The 22882-nt window shown below is 36.6% G+C and overlaps 1 protein-coding gene across 2 annotated transcripts in view; it reads left to right on the top strand.

Moving 5' to 3' along the window:
• The window catches only part of LOC149557037 (Haloacid dehalogenase-like hydrolase (HAD) superfamily protein), a 59957-nt gene extending 43775 nt beyond the window's left edge, over positions 1–16182 (top strand). Inside the window, exons 3-11 of one of the 2 annotated variants that reach the window (XM_089831688.1) lie at positions 14245–14289; positions 14402–14452; positions 14679–14753; positions 14850–14883; positions 15186–15241; positions 15388–15447; positions 15603–15662; positions 15770–15816; positions 15946–16182. In XM_089831688.1, coding sequence (XP_089687814.1) covers positions 14245–14289; positions 14402–14452; positions 14679–14753; positions 14850–14883; positions 15186–15241; positions 15388–15447; positions 15603–15662; positions 15770–15816; positions 15946–15994 — 477 coding nt within the window. In that variant the 3' untranslated portion in view covers positions 15995–16182. The remainder of the gene's footprint in view (positions 1–14244; positions 14290–14401; positions 14453–14678; positions 14754–14849; positions 14884–15185; positions 15242–15387; positions 15448–15602; positions 15663–15769; positions 15817–15945) is intronic. The other variant, XM_089831689.1, reaches the window with a different exon arrangement.
• The last annotated feature ends 6700 nt before the right edge of the window (positions 16183–22882 follow it).

Genomic DNA, 22882 nt, shown 5'->3' on the forward strand with positions numbered 1-22882 from the left:
TTCTCTTAAAGATAATTACGCATTACCTAATATGGAAATTTTATTGCAAAAGGTAACTAGTAATGAACAATTATCCATGATCGACAGATTTTCGGGCTATAATCAAGTTAAAGTTAAAGAGTCTGAATAGTATAAGACTGCTTTCACAACCCTTGGGGTACTTATGTGTATGCTAGGATGCCTTTCGGATTAACGAATGCGGGAACCACTTTTCAAAGAGCAATGGATGTTGCTTTTGACGGATTAATTGATTGGATTATGGTAGTTTATCAGGATGACCTCACTACTTACTCGAAAAGAGTGGAAGATCATTGTAAGCATTTGGAGAAAATTTGCATAAGAGCCCTTGAATTTGGAATTTCTTTAAACCCTAAAAAATGTCACTTTGGGGTCACTGAAGCGAAACTATTAGGTCATATTGTCTCCAAGGAAGGGGTGAGAATTGATCCAAAAAGGGTAGTAGCCATCGACAATATTCAGATACCTAAAACGACCAAGGGAATCCAATCATTCTTTGGGCAAATTAACTTTGTAAGAAGATTTGTTTTTAATTTTGCCGAGATCATTAAACCAATTGCTAAGATGCTTAAAAAGGGAGCTAAGATTGCTTGGGATAATAAAGCTATAGGGGCATTTGTTAAAATAAAGAAAGCTATAAAAGAAGCTCTAGTTTTGAAATCTCCTGACTTTAAGAAGCCTTTTTAGATATTTTCGTTTGCTTCTTACCATACTATAGCCGCTGTTATGTTATGAAAGAGCAATGAGGGACATGAGCAACTGATTTCATTCTTTAGCAAAAGTTTACAAGCTACTGAACTTAATTATGATATAAATGAAAAGCAAGCTTATGCTCTTGTTAAAGCAGTTAAGTCTTTCCGACCCTATTTAGTCGGAGCTGAAGTCATTGCTTATGTGCCAAATGCTACCATTACGGATACTTACCATTAAGGATACTTTTAGACAGTCTGAAACTATTGGGAGACGATGTCGTTGGATAAATCAAATCTAAAAATTTAACATAGATATTCAAATCACAAAACTGGTTAGAGGGTAGGGATTGGCTAAACTCATGGCGGAATCAAATTTGGAGGCCGTGTAGGTAAATCAAATTAATGATGACTATACTAAAGTTAGTATTGAAAGATGCCCTTGGTATATTGATATAGTTTATTATTTATAGCATACAAAATGTAGAAATGATCTGAGTGACAATAAAAAAAGAACTATTAAATTACAAGCCGCTAGGTATGTCCTAATTCAGGGAGATCTATACTAGAAAAATCAAGATGGAATTTTGCTTTTCTGTTTGGATATTGCTCAGTCTGTAGTTATTCTTAGGGAGATGCATGAAGGAGTGTGCAACGGTCATTTTTTAGGTAGGACCACAGCGCATAAAATATTATGAGTAGGTTACTACTGGCCCCATCTTTTTAAAGATTGTCATTCTTATGTGCGAAAATGTGAGGCTTGTCAAAAGTTCTTAGGTAAGTTGAAATATGATGGTGCCCTTCCTTTAAGGACATTACAGGTGGAGGAGCCTTTCCAAATGTGGGGAATTGATTTTATCAGGGAAATTAGTGATAAGTCGAGCGGTGGGCATAGTTGGATTCTAGTGGCTACCGATTACTTTACCAAGTGGGTAGAGGCTATACCCACTCGACAGTCTACAAGTAAAGTAGTAATTAAGTTTCTTATTGAGAACATCTTAACTAGATTCGGAGTTCCTCAAAAGATTATAGCAGATAACAGTATGTGTTTTAGATCTAATGAGTTTGCTGATTTTTGTAGGAAATATGGAATAAATGTATCGTACTCATCTCCGTATCATCCCTAAGGCAATGTACAAGCTGAGTCTAGTAACAAAAATATCTTGAAGATTATTAGAAGAATGTTAGACAACAACAAATGCGCTTGGGATTCAAAGTTGAATTATGGGCCGATAGAATCACGGGAAAAAAGTCAATTGGTTTTTCTCCTTTCAACCTAGTTTACGGCAAAGAAGCAAAGCTTCCCCTAAATAATTTATTGCCTGTTTACAAATTTGTTACTGAGGAACAATTAGAAGATATCAATTTCATGGATAATAGATTAAATGCACTAATTGAGCTAGATGAGGTAAGAAGGTTAGCGCAAGAACAAAACATAAATAAGCAACAACAGGTTAAATTTCTTCATGACAAGAAATCTTCAAACCGATCTTTTAAAGTAGGTGATAGGGTCCTGAAATGGAATGCCAAAGATCAAGACAAAGGAAAACATGGTAAGTTCGAGGCTTTATGGCTAGGACCATTTATTATATTTGAAAAGGTTGGGGAGCACTCTTATTTTTTGTAGGATACAGATGGTCGCGTGCAGGATTTTCCAGTCCACAGACAGTACCTTAAGCCATTCTTTCAATGAGCACAAAAGAGGAGTTCTTTTCTTTATTGCATTCTTACTTTTCTTTTAGATTTTTATCTGTATTATTTCGTGAACTGATTACCCCCAATGTTTTGGCAGGTCTGCTCCTCCAGAGATAGCTAAGATGCTCAATATGCCCACAAGTGGCATGTGTCTCCAATGAGAGCCACGGATGGAGCCCAAATTTATATCTCCATGTGTAAAATTATGGTGATGAAAGGAAATGATAATCAGAAAATTATGGGATCTAGTATTGGAATAAAGAATACTAGATTAAAGGCATCCAAATATACAAATAATTTGTCAAATTTATAACAAAGGTTATGCTGGATATAGGGCATTCATCTTATCAATTTGGTGGTGGACTTTGCTAAGACTCATATGAGAAATTTGAGAATTCTATCATAGCATATACGAGCCAGATAATCAGGTACAAATTTTCAGATTTTCCAGATTTCTTGAGGTAGAATTTTGAGGGCTGCTTTAAAGAGATCAGAGGTCTTTTGGTCAGAATTGAGGAGGCCACACACAACATCTAAAATCTAGAGATGTTTAGGATATTTCTAAGATGTATATTTATGAGGAAGTATGTAGGTTATTTATATGTTACTATGGGTGGATTTTTGGTTAGAGCCAGTGTTCTGGAAGTCCAGTTACATACTTACAACAGATGAAAAGAAGATAGTCATATGTCAGAATAATATACTCAGCAAATGATTAAACATGTGTGAAAAGGAACATTACTACACTGTTATCAAAACAAAACAAGAGTTGTAAAGAATCCCCGAACAGTGTGACCTCATTCAAGATCACTAACAAAAAATAAAATTATGAGTTTTATTAAAAATTGGCTGGAAAGAAAAATCATTTGTGGTTGGATATACAGATAAAGTACACTGTGACAAAAAAACCATATGATGGATAATGAATTGGGCGCGTGTGTACATTTCTGCAATTCGTCATTTGTGTGCTTGTTTATGAACTCCATTATGTAAGATGATTAGTGAATCTCATTACCTTTACATAAAGGATGGCAATTTGCAGAAGTCAAGGAAAAAAGTGATTGGAATATACGCTGTTAGATACCTAAAACAATCAAATACCCTGTGCGTATCCAGAGATACCTTATACCGTAAAAGTTAGAAGCATGTTTTAGATTGTGGATGTGTGAATATACCAATCTTATCAGTCTTTGCTGGAAAAGCATTACCCGTGATATTTAACTCTATAGCCTCAGACATTTTGAAGATAGGGAAAGACGAAATTGAGTATATATACATCACGACATCTATAAAGTGCATTGGCTTCAGCAAATCTGATAGTGATAAAAAGATGAAACAATGATAATGATGTTCTGGAAAGGGCAAAGACCATAGGTCAAAAATGAAAAGGACCCGATGGTAGAAGATAATTTTTTTGTTGCAAATAGCATGAGGCATGTGCCGGATTTTGTCTTCAGTGAGGAGTTTCACATCCTACACGTTTTTTGGTGCCTTGCACTATGATTAAATCTTAGAGGAAATACTCTCCAGAATCGCACAAACAATGGATTTGTCTTATTTATTATTAATCTTATGTTGTGTGTCTGATGCAGCTTTGTGATGCGTTTATGGGAGCTTGCTGATGCGATAGGAGTTCATTTGCGATGCTATTAAAGACTTGGAGCATTTGCGAAAGAGGAGTGATTGTATTAAATAAGTCTCAAACAACCAAAGGCCACTCTTAGGTTATACGCAGAAAGATGAGGAAATCTAAGGACAAAAAAGTTTCAAGGGAGTAGATAGTTTAAACCGAAGATGTCAGATTGATGAAGATGAATACAATTTCCGCAGAATCCGAGTTCCTGCGATTTGATTAAGAAGCCACTTGAAGGATAGAGAAGGTGCGATTGCTTTTAGAAAAAACTCCATTTAGAATCTTGAACGCCGAAAATTTGCAGCAACAACAAAGGCTTGTGAAGCGAAGATATGGGAATAAATAGCAACGCCTAGAAAATACAAAGAAGGAAAATGCACGATGGAAGTTACAAGCATAGATCACCACTCATGTTGGATTAAATCAAATTCTATCAAAGTTATGTTATAGTTTAAAATTTGGTATTAGTTATTAGTTTTGAAGAGGTGTGATGTTTGAGAATATAACTGGTGCCTCTTATTCCTCTACAAATATGTTGTATGTATTGTTCAAGGGGACCATTCATTACCATTCAAGACATATTTTAAAAAAGCTCTGCACCTTTTGAAGCAAATGTTATCGAATTTTCTGAGAAAGATTAAGGTCGAACTAAGCTCCTGCATATTGAGGGTGTTGGACATATATTTCAAGTATCGTGAGGAATTGTGTTGAATAGAGCGTCAAATATTGGATGTCTTCAACCTGACTTTCTTGCAGTAAAATCAGTAAGAATTTCATTTACTCTTGAGTTAAATATTACACAATTCATCTTTTGCGAATCATTTTACTTCTTATTAATAATGCATTATCACAATAAGCAGATCGAATTGCTCACTGTTATTTGAACTTGATAAATACAAATACAGTAAAATAAAATTGTTTTCATATTTGTATCTATTTTGTCCTTTTATAGGTTAAAACATTATAGACTATATAAACTGATATATTTCTGGATTCGATTGTGTAAAGATTTTTTACCATCAACGTTTCGAATCACACCAAGTGATCCATCATCAGGATGAAGAGAGCAAGAGATGTCAAACATTATAGACTAGTTTAAATACACATAAAAGTGAAATAATTTGATGCATCGTGATAACTGAATTGTTTACAAATATTGTATATCATAAAATTGTATGTGAAAACGTATACTATTGACTCTATTGGTCATTTGAAATTTGGCACCGATCATTTGAACTGTTCATGCTTCTCAATCCATGTGCTGGCAATTTTCCAATCTATTTCTTTGAAGGATTTGATACTTATCAGTTGTAGTAATTCATTTTAAATTTTCCTTTCAGCAATTCACAACTTTACTAAAGTAATTAAAATTCAAAGATTATTTAACATTCGTAATTCAGAAAATTTTCCTTAGAATCTTGCCATTTAAGGATATTGCCTTTGCATTATAATCTATTCGCTATAAAACATCTTGGATCCAAGTTCTGCCGTCTAGGATCAGGTGTACAGGCCTTGGTTTAGTGGAGCCAAAAGTGCGGAGGATCAAATACCCTGTGCGTATCCAGAGATCCGAGATCCGAGAATCAAGAGGGGCCGAGTTTTGTTAAAAGGTGGGGTCGTCTTGTAATGAAGGCCCTCTTGCCAATGCGGGTCCCCTGTGTCTCCAACCCTCACACTTCTTTTTCTTCTGCTCCGCTCAAAACGATCAACCTTTTTGGCTGTTAGATCTTCTTCCATTATCGGTGGATGGTCTATTTTTGGGGCTTTCGCATTGCCCACGCTAGCATTGTCTTCTTGGAGCCTGTGCATGTTTTTATGGGGGAGGACATTGTTTTTAAACAATGCTATTATTGGGAGAAAGGCCCATACGTGTAGGCATTTAAAAGCCCCTTACATGGTATAAAGACTTGACTGCAGATTCAAGTTATTTTTTCTTACAAAGTGCTTCATGATAGAGAAAGCGCATGAGTGGTCAATAACCTCACCTTCTCTACCATGTGGCATTCTTTTTCTTTGGGTTCCCCACTGGCTGCCCTGCCCATGCAGGCCCTCCATCGTCGGTCCTGTGATGTCAGCGTCCCTTTATAGGCATTTTTGTTGGCATTATTCCAAGAAATTTTCTGGCAGTTTCCATCTAAATGGCAGTTTATGACTCTAATGGCAGTTTCTTTTCTCGATGGTTTTGTCCTTTATATGGGCAGTTTGGAGGCACCTTGAAAGGCGGTTTCAACCTTTGTCATTGGGTAGTTCTCTGCTTGTTTCTTGGTGGTATTTGGATATAGCGTGTTTTTTATTGGAGCTTTGCTTACTTCGGTGATTTTGTGGATTTTTTTACATGCAAATTTCTTGGGTTTGACCAGTATTTTTGGCACATGTGGAAATTTATTTTGCCACTAGATATTTCTTTTCCGATTTTGACTACTTTTTCCAAGCATTTCGGTCTTTTCCTGTAAGTGGATATTTTTTCTTGGATGATTTTTCTTGGCATTTTTTTGCCTCGATGGTCATTTGATTGTCAAATTTGGGTTCGTCACTTGCTGACATCATCATTGCATCGTCACATTTGGTTGCCCTTCTGGCTTTATTTGGACCTATCTGTGATTTTTTTACCATATCTTGCTCATTCGGCCTCCATTTTTGTCAAATGAGGTATCGCCGGAAAGTTGGTTATAAGCTCATTGTATTAGTGCAAGTCGTTTTCAATTTTGATGGCTTTTTGGTTGTCAAAGTTAGGAGTTCTATTTTGCACTTTGGGGGACATATCTTGAGCATTCAATCTCCAGTTTGAGAATTATTTATATCATTGGAAATGTCTTTCAGAGCTCTTTTCAGTGGTGGTGGTTGTTTTTCCAGTTTTTGCTCCAGGAACATTATATTCAGTTTTTTGCTTTTTTGTATTTTGGTGGATATCTTGGTTGTTTCAGGTTTGGGGATGGATTTTGTTGCTTTAGATGATTTGTCATGAGTTGTATTATTTGTTGTATTAGCCTTATGTCTCTTTTGGTTTCTAGACATCATTTGTATGCATTTTTGCACACGCATTGAGATAAAGTGTCATATTGCATCTATATTTTCGTTTTAGTTGTTTTGCTTTCTCATTCGAGTAGTGTTATTTGAGGAAATTCATGCAGACTATTGTATTCTTGGGATTCGCCATATCTTGTGCCTTATTGTACATGCACTACTTTGATTAAAGTGCCATGGGGGGTTGATGTTTTGCCTTTGTTTGCCATATTTTGTCCAGTAAATTTCCCTTTTGTGACATTAGCTTCATGACGTGTTTGAGGTTGACCACCCCAGTTAACGGGTATGTATTCTTTTGTGCCTCTTGAGCATGGTTCCTTGACATGCAATTCTATTGGCTCACTTATTCCAGTTGCCTGTTTCCTCACCCTTGTCTGTATTAGGGGGGTTCTATTGGTTCTTATGCTTCCTTTGGTTTGATGGAGTGAGCTATGTATTTAGTATTTGTTCCTATGTACTAGGCGGATGCAGTGGGTGGGTACCTATGCATTTCGGCGAGATGGATCATTTTCCATAGACACTCTTCTTTTCATTCCCACTTTAGTTACAGCCTTCCATTTTCGATTGATCAACTCTTCAAGCTTTGGTGTTTCATGCCTTCTGTATCTTCTAGTGCAGTTGTTTGCATTTGTACACCTCCTAATTCGGGTAGTGTCTTCTAAGAGCACTCATGTAGGTTATAGTCTTCTCTACCTGGTCAGCTTCTATTTTAGTGAAGGTTTTTTAGATCAATAGTTACTTTCTAACAGAGCTTTGCAACTTCTACATGCTTCAATGGCATTCTTCATGATTATCCTTTTGTTCCTATCTTCTAGGACATTCTCTAGTTTGGAGGTTTCTAGTTACTTTCTAACAGAGCTTTGCAACTTCTACATGCTTCAATGGCATTCTTCATTATTATCCTTTTGTTCCTATCTTCTAGGACATTCTCTAGTTTGGAGGTTTCTATAGTCCTTCATTAGTTTTTTCAACATTATTTCCATCTCTTCTTGGAGTAGGGTTTTTCCCATTTGGTTTTCTCTATTTCTCCTTTTTACAAAGATTTGGTTGTGCTTGGGTACATCATTTGACTTTGTTGTTGGGACCCAAATTTACTTTCAATAGTAGTTTCTAGGTTTTTAGCTACTCCCTAAGTTTATCTTGGGTGGGGGGAGTTTCAGAGTAATAAGGTTTTCTTATTAAATCAGTTTTACTTAAGCTAAACTTTAAGCATATAATAATAATTCTTTTATTAATTATTATCATGCAACCTAGGTTTTACCTTTTAGGATTTTGATCTTCTTTATAAGGATGATCTTTTATTGTAATTCAATTCATTCAATAAAATTTGCTATTTTTTTTGCACATCAAGAATTGTCTCTTCTGTGGATCTGTGAATTCTAGCCTCCATAGTGTTGCTCCTCTCTTTTTGTGATAGGTGTTTGTATGCAGTGATTCTTAGGAGCTGTGGGTTTGATCATTCATCAATTTCATTACTTTGCATTGAAGGACAACAAAAGATTTGCTTGGGTATGAAAAGGTGTCATTAGATGATAGGAGGTCTCAATATTAAAATGCAAATTGTATTGCCTCCCCTCTCTTATTTTTCTTTAAATAATTAAAAATATGACTTAATTATAGAAGCACAATCAATTTTAAATATGATAACAACTTTAGAAAAGTGCAGTTTTAACAATTTATTAGATCTAATATATAGAATATATTTTAGAAAATAGGGAACTTATCCTTTGCATCTTCTGTTAATTATTCCCAATCTGCAGTGATATCTCTTAAAATATTTTTGAATTTAACTCAGCATTGGAACTTAGGGGTTTTCTGTTCTCTAATTTCAGACCTTGTGGGTTTTCAGCTGCATTGCTGTTGAACCACAGCCCATGGTCGACAAGGAGTAATAATTAGACATACAATGTATCCAAACCATGATGCTTCCTTATCCCTTTTTCTTCTCGTTCTTTTCTTCATAGACATAACTCTTCATGATGCCCCTTCACTCTTGATAAAATTAAATATTAATTGTAATTCTATAATATTAATTATTTAAGCACTGGCCTTTACTTTGCCATATGGTGTCTTTTTTGTCTTCTGAGATAGAGGTCTATGATTTTTTTGTTATTTACTTTTTGTTGTCTAATGCTAGGCTGGTTTTTATAGTTTATTAATCCTTGTTTATAGTGACTATTTACAGTTTCATCTCATTTCAAAGTTACTCATCACTAGACGTGTTTTCAAGAGCTTGGTAAGGGTTTCAATTTTCTAAATTTCTGACTATCTAATCGGTATTAAAAATTAAGAAGGCATTACACAAATTCCATATGGCATTGACCCCTTTTGTTCCATTTCAAGTAAGGAATTCCTCAAGCTAGTGGAGACCATATTTGTGTCTTAGTTCAGTTCATTGCAGAGGATGCTTTATTTGTAGGAGCCACTGCGACTAATGACCATCACATAGGAGTGTAATAGGTGGGAGGAGTCCAAGATGGAGCAAGTGAAAAGGGGGAAAGGGGTTTGGTCAATGATACATCTTCGTTAGGTCAGTGCTACACATTTATTGTCTTCCTTTTCGTCATCAGACAAAATGGTCAAAGTTGCCATCTACGAGGTGGATAGATGGTATGCTTTTCCAGATCAAAGTTGCCATTTGTGAGAAAGATCCCTTTATAACTTGACTAGCACGCTGTCCATCTGATCATTCAGTAGTGGTAAGGGAAGCCACTCCCTCCTTTATGTCCGACTCTATTTCCGGTAAATGAAACTTGGTATATAGAAAGTTTTGGTAGAGTTTCAATCAATGATGGGGAGCTCAAGGAATTATGAAGGTCCTCTAGAAAATGAACAGCATAGAGGAAACCTCATTCATCAAAACTTTTATTGAACTAGATGGGTCCAATAGTACTTCAAAGATAGACACACTGGCATATGAAAAATTGTTCAGTGGTGACTAAATGGGCCTCTAGGATTGCTGCATACACTTCCCATTGCTTCATCTTGTAGGTTTTCAGTTTCGTTACAACAAAGAGGAATCGATCGACTTAAGTGTTATCAACTTTACTAAGAAGAACAAATTCACCCCTAGGAGAAGCTTCTTGTTGTATACAGTGCCTTTGTCTCATCCATTGCAACTTGTATAAGTACAAGGAAAATCAGGCAGTACAATGGGATATTGATTTTCAGGAGCTGAAGAAGATTGATGAAGACTAGGATGTATGGTCAGGATTAGTTGGAGCTTCCTTGTAGGAGAAAGTTGAGTCTAGTAGTTCTAGAGATAAGGAGCAATTCCTGAGATTTCTTCCAATCTTTTGTAACTCCAATATTTTGAGCTTCTTGTTCATTACAATTATGCATTTCTTGTTTTGGCATTTTGATATTTGTCACATGGGACTCCTAGCATGGGTTATTGGATCAATGGTTTGTCATCGCAAATACAGCACATTGTGTTTCCTTCTAAAATTTTCTAAAAAACTTCAGCCTCTTCTAGTTTAAGTTAGTTTAACTTTTAATTTTTATTCACTTCATATCATGAAAATATAAATATAAATATCTATACATTGTAATAATACTTCAGTAGACGTCACCTTGCTGGCCTTCAGCCATAACCAGTATTTGTAATATCTTTTTACCATTCTTGAAACTGCATCCTCATGTCCCTGAAACTTGGGGAGACACCGGATATCATGGTTATTTTTCCTAGCAATATTGTAAAATTTTAGACAAGGGTTGGTCATAAACCATCATATTTTTTATAAGCCTTAGAGATTAAAACTTCGTCTAGATATTGGTAAACGACCAATGTATCAGAGCCTATTTATTACTGTTGGAGTTGATGAAATCCAACTCCGAAGACGCCCAAGATCACCTGCATGTGAAAACTTGTCAAAGAGAAGCCAAGGAGAGAAGAGCGTGGAGCAAGGGAAAAACCCTAAACGGACATGAGAGAGAAAATATGCAAACACAATGAAAATGTATTTACAATATGCCTTGATGAGATGTGAAATACAATGAGGGAGCCCGAATATAAAGAGCTCCAAGAATCTTCTAGAACAAGCTAGAAGATGCTAGGAGATAAGTGTGACAACTAAGCATACATCCACATAAGGTGGAAAGTCCTCGAACAATGTGATAGGATAAGCATGACTTAGGAGAGAACAAACTCCCGTATTGTCAACAACTTATAACGAACTCCTAGACTACAACTAATAAATAAAATGCATTTACCTAAGTAAGCTTAGTAATAGAATAAATAATTAGTAAATTAATTATTTACTCTAACAACCCCCCTTTAGTGCAACTTAAAAAAATGCCTTAAGCTCACAACACTAAGAAATGCAGAATGGGTCCAGGCAACGAGGCCATGTTAGGTACCCATGTACAATGTAAAAGAATGCAACCTCTGTAAAACGGGGAAAGAGAGAAAACCACGTGGGAAAAACCCTCCCCCAAAAAGAGGTAACCTAGTGAAGAACAGAAGAAGCCTCCAACTAAGGAAATTGTCCCCTAAAATAGGAACAAGGAGTGATCATGAAGAAGCATCACTGAAGCATGAAGAAGTCACAAAATCTGCCAAATTGTTGATCTGAAGAACCACCAAGGAAGAAGAAGGCACGAACCGAGCGTGTCTATATGGTAGATGATCCATCTCACCGAAATGCATAGGTAGCTAGCCACTGCAATCGCCTTGTACATAGGATCAACCACTGAATACATAGTTCACACTATTGAACCATTGAACCACGGATGCATTAGAACAATAGCATAACCCCCCCTTAATGCAGACGGGGTGTGATGACAGGCAACTAAGAAGGTGGGCCAAAGTCTCCTACAGACGAACCAAGAACGACGAGAGAGGAAGAGGTACAGACACCTATAAAGACACGCTCACACTGACGCTGCATGGGTTTAATGTCGTGGAAGGGACACTCACTTGACAAAGGGAGAAGGCCTAAAACAGCAAACAACTATCCCCCTCATGGTGCTTTATAAAATAGTGCAAGTACAGCTGACTCAAAACAACGTTTGTGACCCTCGGAATGCAAGAGTGACACTTTATCTCAGTGCGATACATAAAAGTGCTTCAAAATGATAGCTACAATGATCAAAACTGAAAACAAGCTACATGGGGCTAAAATCTAAGGAAAAAGACCACATTTTTGAAAAGGTGACAAAACCAGCTTTCCAAAAATATAAAGTTTTCAAAAAACTGACATGGGACGCAAAAGATATGCTTGCCAGAGTCAAAAAAAATTCAGACTTTGACTGAAAAAATAGGCAACAAAAATGCATCAAAACCTAAAAATACTTGCACCAATGTCTCCGTCTTGGAACCAACTTTCCGGTGCTTCTTTTGGATCGGAAAAATACCTCCGTATGCTCAAGTTATGGCCAAAAAACTAAGATTAGGTCAAAAAGGACCTAGAAGGAGAGTGCAAGAAGGTGTGCTGATGCAAGCATTGACGTCAGCAATTCAAGGGAAAAAATTTGACGGCTTCTGGCCCTTCAATGCAAAAAAGATGCCACGTGGATGCCATGTGGCAGGCGGCTTACGTGGCAAGGTGTTGTGGCGGGTCCACGTGGTGCCCAGGCCACGTGTCACCCCCGCGGGCTGCCAACTGTGCAACAAAATCCAACGTGACACTGAGTCTGCATGGGCGGCAGAAACAGGTGCAGGGGCGGCGGAGCCTATGTGTCCACGGGGGGAGCTGAGATTCAGGGAGGCGTGCTTGTTAAAAACGTCAACGGAGCGGCAGAGGTGGTGTCGCCACGGCTGAGAACGCAGTCAAAGGTGGTGCGTTGGAGGAGCAGAGACCAAGTCGGCGGAAGACTGAGCGCGAGTGGCCGCCGGGTGGCACTTTGGCGCTGCTACGGCGGCGCGCTTTTTATATATATTTTTTGAATTTTTTTCGCACCTCGTTCGTACGATCTGTACTGTAAAGCCTTGGAATGAAATTTTTTTTGCCTCACGGAGCTCTGTCTCCAAAAACGAAAAGTTTTATAAGAATCCTGACTGCAAATGGCCTTCCGGATCCAATGGTAACGTTTGTTTGGGCTGAAAGTGCTTCGAAAATTCGCTGATCCCCTGATTTGAAGAAAAAATGCACAAACAAATTAGGGTTTGTGACTCCAAATCACGGCTTCAAAAATCCTTTAACGAAGCAGCAGTAGGGAGTCTCTGATACCATGTTGGAGTTGATAAAATCCAACTCCGAAGACACCCAAGATCACCTGCATGCGAAAACCTGTCAAAGAGAAGCCAAGGAGAGAAGAGAGTGGAGCAAGGGAAAACCCCTAAACGGACATGAGAGAGAAAATATGCAAATACAATGAAAATGTATTTACAGTTTGCCTTGATGAGATGTGAAATACAGTGAGGGAGCCCGAATATAAAGAGTTCCAGGAATCTTCTAGAACAAGCTAGAAGATGCTAGGAGATAAATGTGGCAACTAAACATACATCCACATAAGGTGGAAGTCCTCGAACAATGTGAGAGGATAAGTATGACTTAGGAGAGAACAAACTCCTGTATTGTCAACAACTTATAACGAACTCCTAGACTTCAACTAATAAATAAAATGCATTTACCTAAGTAAGCTTAAGTAATAGAATAAATAATTAGTAAATTAATTATTTACTCTAACAATTACCTCCAGAAAAATGTTTTATTATCTTACAATGGTTTATGTTTGAGAAGATATGAACTGTTTAGCAAACTGCAAATGACTATAAAATGCTTGCCCTCAGAATTTTTAATTTTCTATATATTCAAAAATGAATTTAAATTCATACTGCAGTCCAAACAACTACAGCATAACAGTTGGTAAATTTATACTTCTTAATTGTTAATATATTAAAACAAATTCCATCAACTTTTTCTATTGTGTTTATAAATATTAAAACTCATCTGTAAGATGTATTCTTAAAATATTTGAACTCTTTCTCTACTCAATCAAGAAATTCAAAATAATTTTCTTATGCTGATTTAAGCCACTATTGTAACTTGTACAATGAAACTTGGAATAGTGTTGTGAACAACATATTAATCCCAGGCCGAAAAGGTTTTATACTGATAGGGACTAGGCTTCCAAAAATACACTAGGACTCTTTGTTTGCCTATAATTTATATTTTTTATTTTGAGTATGTCTTGTTTAGGGCCCAAATGCTTTCCAGGATTTTTATTTGCTTCTGATTACAGGACTGGAAGACAGAAAAATATAAAGATATCATACGATCTGGAGCAGTACGTCGCTAATTGCTCGATTCTGTGTCATAAACATCCTTTGCATTGAGTCAAAGTCTTATTAGAGGATGCCGATTTTTTTTCCTGAAATATATCTTTGATTATATACCAGATAAAGCCGAGGCCAGGGGTATTGCAGTTGATGGATGAAGGCAGAGCTGCTGTATGACACTAGTCATTTATCTTTTTATTGCGAACATCTCTCTGAATCAAGGCAGACTGTACAATATCTTTTTTCAATTCCCTGTTATATATGGAAACACTACTGAAATGGGAAGTGCAATTTCTACTAGTTATTTTAAGATGGTACATTAGCCTGCAGTCCAATGTTAATTGTTGGTGATAAACATATTTTGGCTTCCTGCATTTCCTTTTGTTTTGTGATGTAGGGAGTTAAGCTGGCGGTTTGTTCTGCAGCTACAAAAAGCTCAGTAATACTGTGTCTTGAAAATCTACTTGGGCTGGTACTAATTTTGAGATTCTAAAGGCATGTCGGTTACAAATTAATTTTCCGAGCTTTAGCATGCAGTCTGACATGTCAAAATCTTCATAATGCACAGGAGCGTTTTCAAAAGCTAGATTGCTTCCTTGCAGGTCTCTTTCCACTATATGGCTCCATCTGTGGCAATTTTCTAATAAAATCTCATTTTCAGTCAGTAAATTAATAAATACCAGACTTATCAGTATGATTTTTCCTATATATTAGTTGATCAGTATAAAAACAAGCTACGTCCTTGGCAATATTTGGTATTGAAGGAAAATCATGTGGATTTGCTGATCAATATGCATGCTAATCGAGTTCTGCATTTGAGTGCATGTTAACAGAATTCCATATTCTACTTGTTATGCATGTGAATTGATGTTTACTGGTTTGATTCTTCAATATTTACTGGCAGGAGATGATGTACAAACAAAGAAGCCCGCACCTACAATTTACTTAGAAGCTTCCAAAGTAAGTCATCTTCAAAAAATCATGTCTAACCAAGTTTACAGAATAAGCATGTCATCAATTTGGTCGTGTCTAGAATCTGGATGCGTATTACATTAGATTTTCTATGAGATCAAGACTCGACCTTTCTAAATCTTGTTCCACTCCAGAGACTGGGAGTTTCAGTCAAAAACTGTCTTGTTATAGAGGACAGTGTCATTGGTCTACAGGTATGCAACTCATCTGGATAAATTGAAAATCGCCTAGCCAAATTTGTTTTGATTGACTTTTCAATTTGAATGAATATTCTGGTTATGCTTTTGGGTTGCCTCAAATATGTTGTCAGTTTCATAACAAGAAATGGTGGTTCATTTTTATTTATCAGGCAGCAGTAGGAGCAGGAATGGCTTGTGTTATATCGTACACCTCTTCAACAAAAGACCAGGTTTTCTCCAGTAATTCTATTTTTTCTTCTTTTGAATAAATGTTTATGAAAAATGTTCAAAGAAAAAAAATCAGACTGAATTTGGTTCAAACTTGTTACCATTGCAGGACTTTGAGTCTGCAAAAGCAATCTACCCTGACTTAGGAAATGTGCAGTAAGTATTCAGTATTCCTTCAAATGGATGAGAGTTGTGTACTTTAACTATCAAGAAACTATTCAACATAACAGGTTTATGTTGCCATCAATTCATCAATATTTTTTTCTGTAAATTGTTCTTGTGCAGTTTGGAAGACCTTGAAACATTCCTTCAAGAAACTGCTATTGCCTCATAATATTGATTGATGAAAATTCAGCAAAGCTTTAATATAACTTGTTCTCATTTGAAAATACCTTAAATGTTTGAATTATTACCCAAAAAACCTAGAATTATTTTTATTCCATTTATACATTTTCATCCGGGGCTCAACATTACTGTACACTGTTGGTGGGAGACAATTTTATGAGGAAAAGGTTCAAAACATTTTTGTCTCATTGTTGAAATTATGAAGGCAGAAGGACTTTTACAGCTTATAATTTTCTTGCTATCAAAAATTTGGAAGTATTGTAAAAAATCCCGGTTTGTGAGGATTAAAATCACACTTACTCAGCTTAAGTTATGCTACAGCAAATAAAACCTTGCTTGGCAGTCATTTAACAGAAAAATAAGGAACTCGAGGAACTTTTGAATCATGTTGCCTGGGGACCTGTCCCTGGTCCTAGTATCTCCATCCCCAACCCCAATGGTGTTTCAGGTAATAAAGATCTTTAATTCTCTGAGACATGTTGCAAAAATATGAAAATTCTATATGAAGTTTGAATGTCTGGCCATCCCTCAAATAGCTTGGAACATCTTGACTGTCTCGGGGATGGTTGGTTGTCCCTGACAGCGTGGCAAATTTTAATAATGCTTAAGAAAAAATTATCAATACCATTAAAAAAGACATAAATATATCATGCCAATGTTATAACAGATAACAGTATCGTGATTTGTAACAGCAGCAATATATATATATATCAACAATGAGGAACAGAACTGTAACAACAATAACCATGTCATCATTTAGATCAATAGGTAATGATATAAATTACATAAAAACTACCAGGTATAATTTAGATTTCTGATTTCATTGTTTAATAGTTGCAAACTTCAAAATTTTCAATTCACTGCTAAGAGTCCATTATTGTTAGTTTTTGATGTTAAAGCAGACAAAAACAAGGGGGCTGGCCCTTATAAAAAAACAATGGTTAAACCATTCACAACAGATAACCAGCAACTAAATTATGAGCGCATTCACAACACCATCCCTTAATATCAAAAACACGGTCGCCCAGAACTTGCACAACCAAAACAAGTTCTTATCTAATATAGTGGCAAAATTACTAGCAACTAGAGCATTGTTTTGCCTACTAACAGAAAGATAAACATACCATCTACAACTACTTAAAGCATACCATCTGCAACTCCTTAAAAAGTTATTAAAGTCCATTAAGGCCATAACCGGCCAGTCTAGAAATTTACCAGCTGGAACATCCCAGCAGAACCAGAGCATAGTAAATAAAATCATAAAAAAACAAAGGCTTATACTCTAGCCTTGTCCTTTCCCTTTCTTGGCAGAAAGACCTTGGCCCAATCATCTACCAGGAAGCCATATAGTTTCTTGGAGTCCTTCATATCTAGACCCTCATCCTCCTCCTGGTGGAGTAGTTGAAGTGTGGTTGTCGCTGCATGAGTCACCTTTACTGTGAACCTGGACAATGTCTTGAAGCTCTTGTCCATAGTAGTAAATTGGACTTGAGAGCTTCAATCTCCCATTTTGTATCTTCCTTAGAACCATTCGGTTCTTGGCAGCCAACACATGTGACTTTAGGTATCACCATATCATGAACCTGCATCACATTGAGCTTAGCAGAAACCATATCTTTTTCTTTTTTCTCAGTCCTCACCCGGGAGGGAGCAATCATCAGAGAAGTGTCATTGGTGATTTGGGTAGGAAGATGGACAATGGAGGTGAAGTCAAAGGTGTTCATAGTGAAACTAGCAAACACATGTAGAGTCACGACTGGCCTCCTTTGTCTTTTTATCTTCTCCCACTTTTGAGTCAAAGGTCTCCTCCGTCTCTTCATCATTGTCCTCTTCCTCCTTATCAACATAATTTTTTCTAACCATAATCTCCTTTCTTCCCGACTTCCTCTTCTCACTGGCTCCTGACCTTGACTCTTCATCTCCAGTATCCATTTATCTATTAGCCATCTGTTTCTTCCTTGCGTGACTCTTGGCCAATCTACTCAACCTCCTATGACCCCCATCATTCTCCTCATCAGAATTAACTAGATAAATTTTAATAGTGCATTCTACTTTAGGCTTTTTAGCAGTAGCATGGGACCCATCCAAACTCTTCTTATGTTTTTTGGAGTTTGCAGAGGGAGTGGAAGATGGGAATGATTGAGGAGTGGGGGTCGTAGGAATAACCCCCACCCCCAATCTTGGGTGGATTTTGCAGGCCTTGGTTATCCACTAAAGAAATACACCGAGGCAGACATAGGGAAAGTTGAAAATTATACAGACAGAGGACAAGCCCTTGGAGGATAGTATAGTTTTTACCCTTCTTCCTTCTATCCCTCACCTCCATCACTAGGGCTTCTAGATCATGGAGGAAAAAAAGAGTAGAAACCTCATCATGGTGCCTAGAATGGTTTAGTGAAGGAAAATGATAAAAATAACACACTAAATCTATCTTCCAGAGTAAGATATTTCATTATCACAAGACATACTTCATCCCAAGGCTCTAGAATGTCATCACAACTAAACTTGCCTATGAATTTCACTGACTCTTCATCCCCCTTGAAGAATATTTTAAGGCTCATCTTATTAGAAACTTTAGTAACTTGCTGCCATTTTATTCCCTCCATAGATAACCGCATAGCCATAGCATTAATTTTCTCATTCACTTGGAAAGAGATACCATTATTAGTGACTCTCCTATTTGTCCAAGAGTTAATAGTTTGAGAAGAACAATCATTGTCATGTCCTGCCATAGCTTCCACGGACGAAACCAGTTCCCCTTCCTTCAAAGCCATCCTAGTATAGGGCTTTCTCACATAGTCCTCAATTTTGGATGGTTCAATCCTCACCATGTCGCCACCCATCTCAGAACCTTGTCTAGAATCCTCCAACAACTCCAGATTGAAGATCTTGGTTACACCCTTACACCAACAACTCAGTCTAAGAAAAAAATCACTCACAAAAAGCTCAAAGTTGCACTTATAGAAGTAATTTAAGATGTCATAATTATAACTCAAAGTGGTGGAGAATTGTTTGTCCCATCATCGATGGGGCGACCTGTGTGTATAACCTTGCGATCAATCATACAATTAACTTGCCTCCAAAAAACATTCTCTCTAATTCGAGCCAAAAGTTTAGTGTAAACATAATAAATGTTTTTATTCAATCTCCTTCTGCCAAAATCTTTTGTAATCTTTTTTGTAATCCTCCTAGTAATTTTCATAATGACTTTAAAACACGAGTCCCAAGTCACATTTAAATCATTTCATCTTTTCATCGCTTGATTTAAATTTAAATTCAAAGCGACATCCCACTTAAAAGTAAGCACCGTTGTAAGTGTCCAATAATGAATCCCTAGCCAAAAAGTATCCATCATTCCCTTTGTATATTAATTTTTTGCCTTTCCACGAGGGCTTGTACTTCAACATGTAAAGAGGCCATTTGCCTTCATCACCTTATTCCTTGGACTTGTAGCCCTAGGCTTGCTGAAGAATTTGCTACAACGTTCCCTTCCCTGTAAATGTGTTGATGGTAAATTTTTGTAAGTCATTCAAAAAACCCCACTCCATAGGAAACTTTTGGAATATTATAGACCGTATGTCTTTGGCAAAGGGGCATAAAAGAAAGATGTTCATAATACTATCCTCCTCAACTTTGCAGAGATAACATCTGTTAGGGATTTGAAAGCCTCTTTTTCTTAGATTGTCAATGATTGAAATCTTTCCTAGGATAGTTGTCCACTTGAAGAAATTAATTTAAGGGATCAATTGGTTGTTCCAAACATTCCTCTAGTACTGGGGTGTATGGTCATTTTTGAAAAGGACAAGATAAGCTTAATTGTAAATTTTCCAATTGTAGTTCTATCCCATACAATTTTATCATTCTCTAGGAATTGTTTTACTCCATCAGTTTTCAAAATTTCCATGAGTTCAGTAACCAGAGGTTCAAGATTACATTGTATCCCATCTTCTAATATCCTTTTCCATTTACTATCTCTAGTTATATAATCACTAATTCTCTCCCCATAGTTTAATTTAAGTAAGTCCTTGAGTTGACAAAATTTATTCATAGCCAAAGGTGTCCCTCAAAGCCAGTTATCTTCCCAGAATCTAACTATGTTCCCTCTTCCAACTAGCCATCAAAACCCGTCTTGAAGGAGCTTTTTATTTTTAATTAGGTTGTTCCATATTTTAGAGCCTGATGACCAATCATTATCTAATAGGCAATAAACAAAGGGGGTATTGTTAAGATACGTTTCCTTCATTATATCTCCCCATCTAGATTGGTTCAAAGTCAGAAGCCAATCAATTTTGGCTATTAAAGCTTTGTTAAGGTCGTAAATCTTTCTAAATTGTAACCCCCTTTTCTCCTTTACTTTACACACCGTGTCTTTGTTCGTTAGGCTCATTCTATTTCTTTTTTCATTACCATTCCATAGAAAATTTCTTTGAATTTTTCCAAGGTTGTTCACCATACCACGAGAGGTCTTGAACAAGGAGAGGAAGTACACCAACATTCCTTGGAGAAAAGCAACCAATAATTGGATTTGCCCACACCACTTAAAACCTTTCCCTTCCACACCACAAGTTTTTTCTGCATTCTTTCCAGAATAGTATTCCATAATTGATTAAAGACTTCCTTCACTGTAAGAGGGAGACCAAGGTAAGCACCCATAAGACCCTCCGATTGACATCCCATGTAATATCCCAAATGGATATTGGCTTGATTTTATCTCAAAAATAATTTTCAGAACATAAACACATGAAGATGCATTATAAACCGACAATATAAACTAGTAGATTTTCATAATATACCTTAGAATATGTTATTGCATTATACATCAGCAATACAATAATTAGCATTCAAAAAATTCAATATTAAACACAATTTTACAGTTAGATTGAAATACTAAGAAAAGAACCTATAAGCACATGTAAGACAATTGGTGTGACATCTCTACGAATAATGGGTTTGCGTCCACTATCTACTAGCACAAGGGTTTATGTCCTCAAGTTGGATGAAAGTTGAAGCTTTCTAAATAACTCTCTCAAGAGAGAAACTGAAATTTGAATCATAAACCAAACATAAAGAAATAAGTTTCTCCTCCTCCTTTTAAAGACCCAACCTTTGACTCTTCAGCTTTTGTATTTTTGTCCATGTCCTTCATGCCAACTCATCTCTTATTCACTCTCTTTTAATTAAAATTGACTTAATAATTGTGTATTACGTCCTCAAAGGTCATAATTGGATTAGCCTATCAGTTTTTAATGTCCCAAAAAAATGGGACATTGCAGTCCTCCCTCTCGAGATTGTTTTCCCTCAAACAACTGTAAGCATGCGACCACAATAACTGGGTCCCATATCATCATCATGAATAATGCTCTAACAATCTGCTGTGCTATTGTGATATGAATGAAGGATTGAGAACTGGAAAGCCATTCATTGTCTTCCCATAATAACAATACATCAAGTGTGCTAATGCCATAATCCCAAGCCATGTTGTCATGACCATTAGATATGATGAGATAAAAATGCATCAAGGAGCTATGTATATCATAGTAGATGGTGATGACCCGACCTAAATTGTTGATATAAGAAACAAGCTGCTCAGTAGCTGAAATCAACAACATGGGCACATCAAATACCATACTATTGTCATCAATCTAGAGAGCCCCTAAGTACATAGGTGCTATGAATAAGAATGAGGCTGAAAAACCATCCCTTATGATCAAAACATAACTCTCATAAATCCTCCACCAAGATCTATTCAATCGCTGATGTATGAAATCCATCCAACTTATATATAGGTTGGAATCAGGAACGATATATTGGCTGATCAAAGGATGGGTGACCATAGTCAATTCACCACACCAATCCTGTGACCAAGATTCACTGCTAGGAACTGTATCTGGATCGAAAATTTTGAAGTCAAGATCATCCTCTTCATGACAATCAAAACAAGCTCCCACATTTATCTCAAAAAGGAGATTATCAAAAGTCCAATCAACATCTACTTCAAATAAAGGGTTGTCTACAAGCTGAATGCGATTCAAAATTTTGGCACTTGGTCTATTGAGACAACTATCCGAGTCATAAATCTGTTGAATGCTATCAAGTTCATTAATTACTTCTTGGAAAACCTCCTGCCTCTCTTTACTTTCATGCTCCCTAGTATGATTTGTGACCCTAGCTTGATTTTTTGCTTCATGAAGAGCAATATGTGTATCATGCAATGGCTCATGAGCATACTTAAGCTCCCTATTGAGCTCCATAATCTAATTCTTTCCTTTACTCAACTGATCAACATATATTCCAACAATCTTAAGAATATAATCCTTGCCAGAAAGCAAACATAAATAATTTGATTTCATAGATTCAAGGGCTGTTTTGACTACTTGCAAATTAGCAACAAGCAAATCTCCTTCTACTCCCTTTTGAGCTTTCCTATGGAGATCCTTAACCATCCTATGAGTGTTGTGATAACGTACCAAAGATGCCACAATCAAGTCTTCACTAACCTTCAATTGTTTTTTGAAGGCATGCATCTCATTATTGTCATGTTGGTACAACTCATTGTCTTGTAGTGTCATCTTGGGTTGTTTCTCGAAGTTTATATCATGCGTATAAGAAACACATGGTTAATCACACCCCTCAAAAATATAATCATAGGCCTCACTTTCCTTGTTCCTTTGATTTACACATAAAGACAAAAGTGTTGCTATGTTATCATTTTCACACAAAGGCTCATCATACAAAGACTCCCACATGCTATTACTTCAAGTAAAACTAACCTCATCAACATGTTTGTCAAGGCTAACCTCCAAATCACCAACATAGAAACTTGTATGTTCCTTATCCATAGCTGAAATCATCTTATCTACATTTTTCTTAGCACCGG

Source organism: Cupressus sempervirens, chromosome 5 (genome assembly GCF_028749045.1).
Source record: "Cupressus sempervirens isolate cs-2001-9-10 chromosome 5, ASM2874904v1, whole genome shotgun sequence".
Taxonomy (NCBI): Eukaryota; Viridiplantae; Streptophyta; class Pinopsida; order Cupressales; family Cupressaceae; genus Cupressus; species Cupressus sempervirens.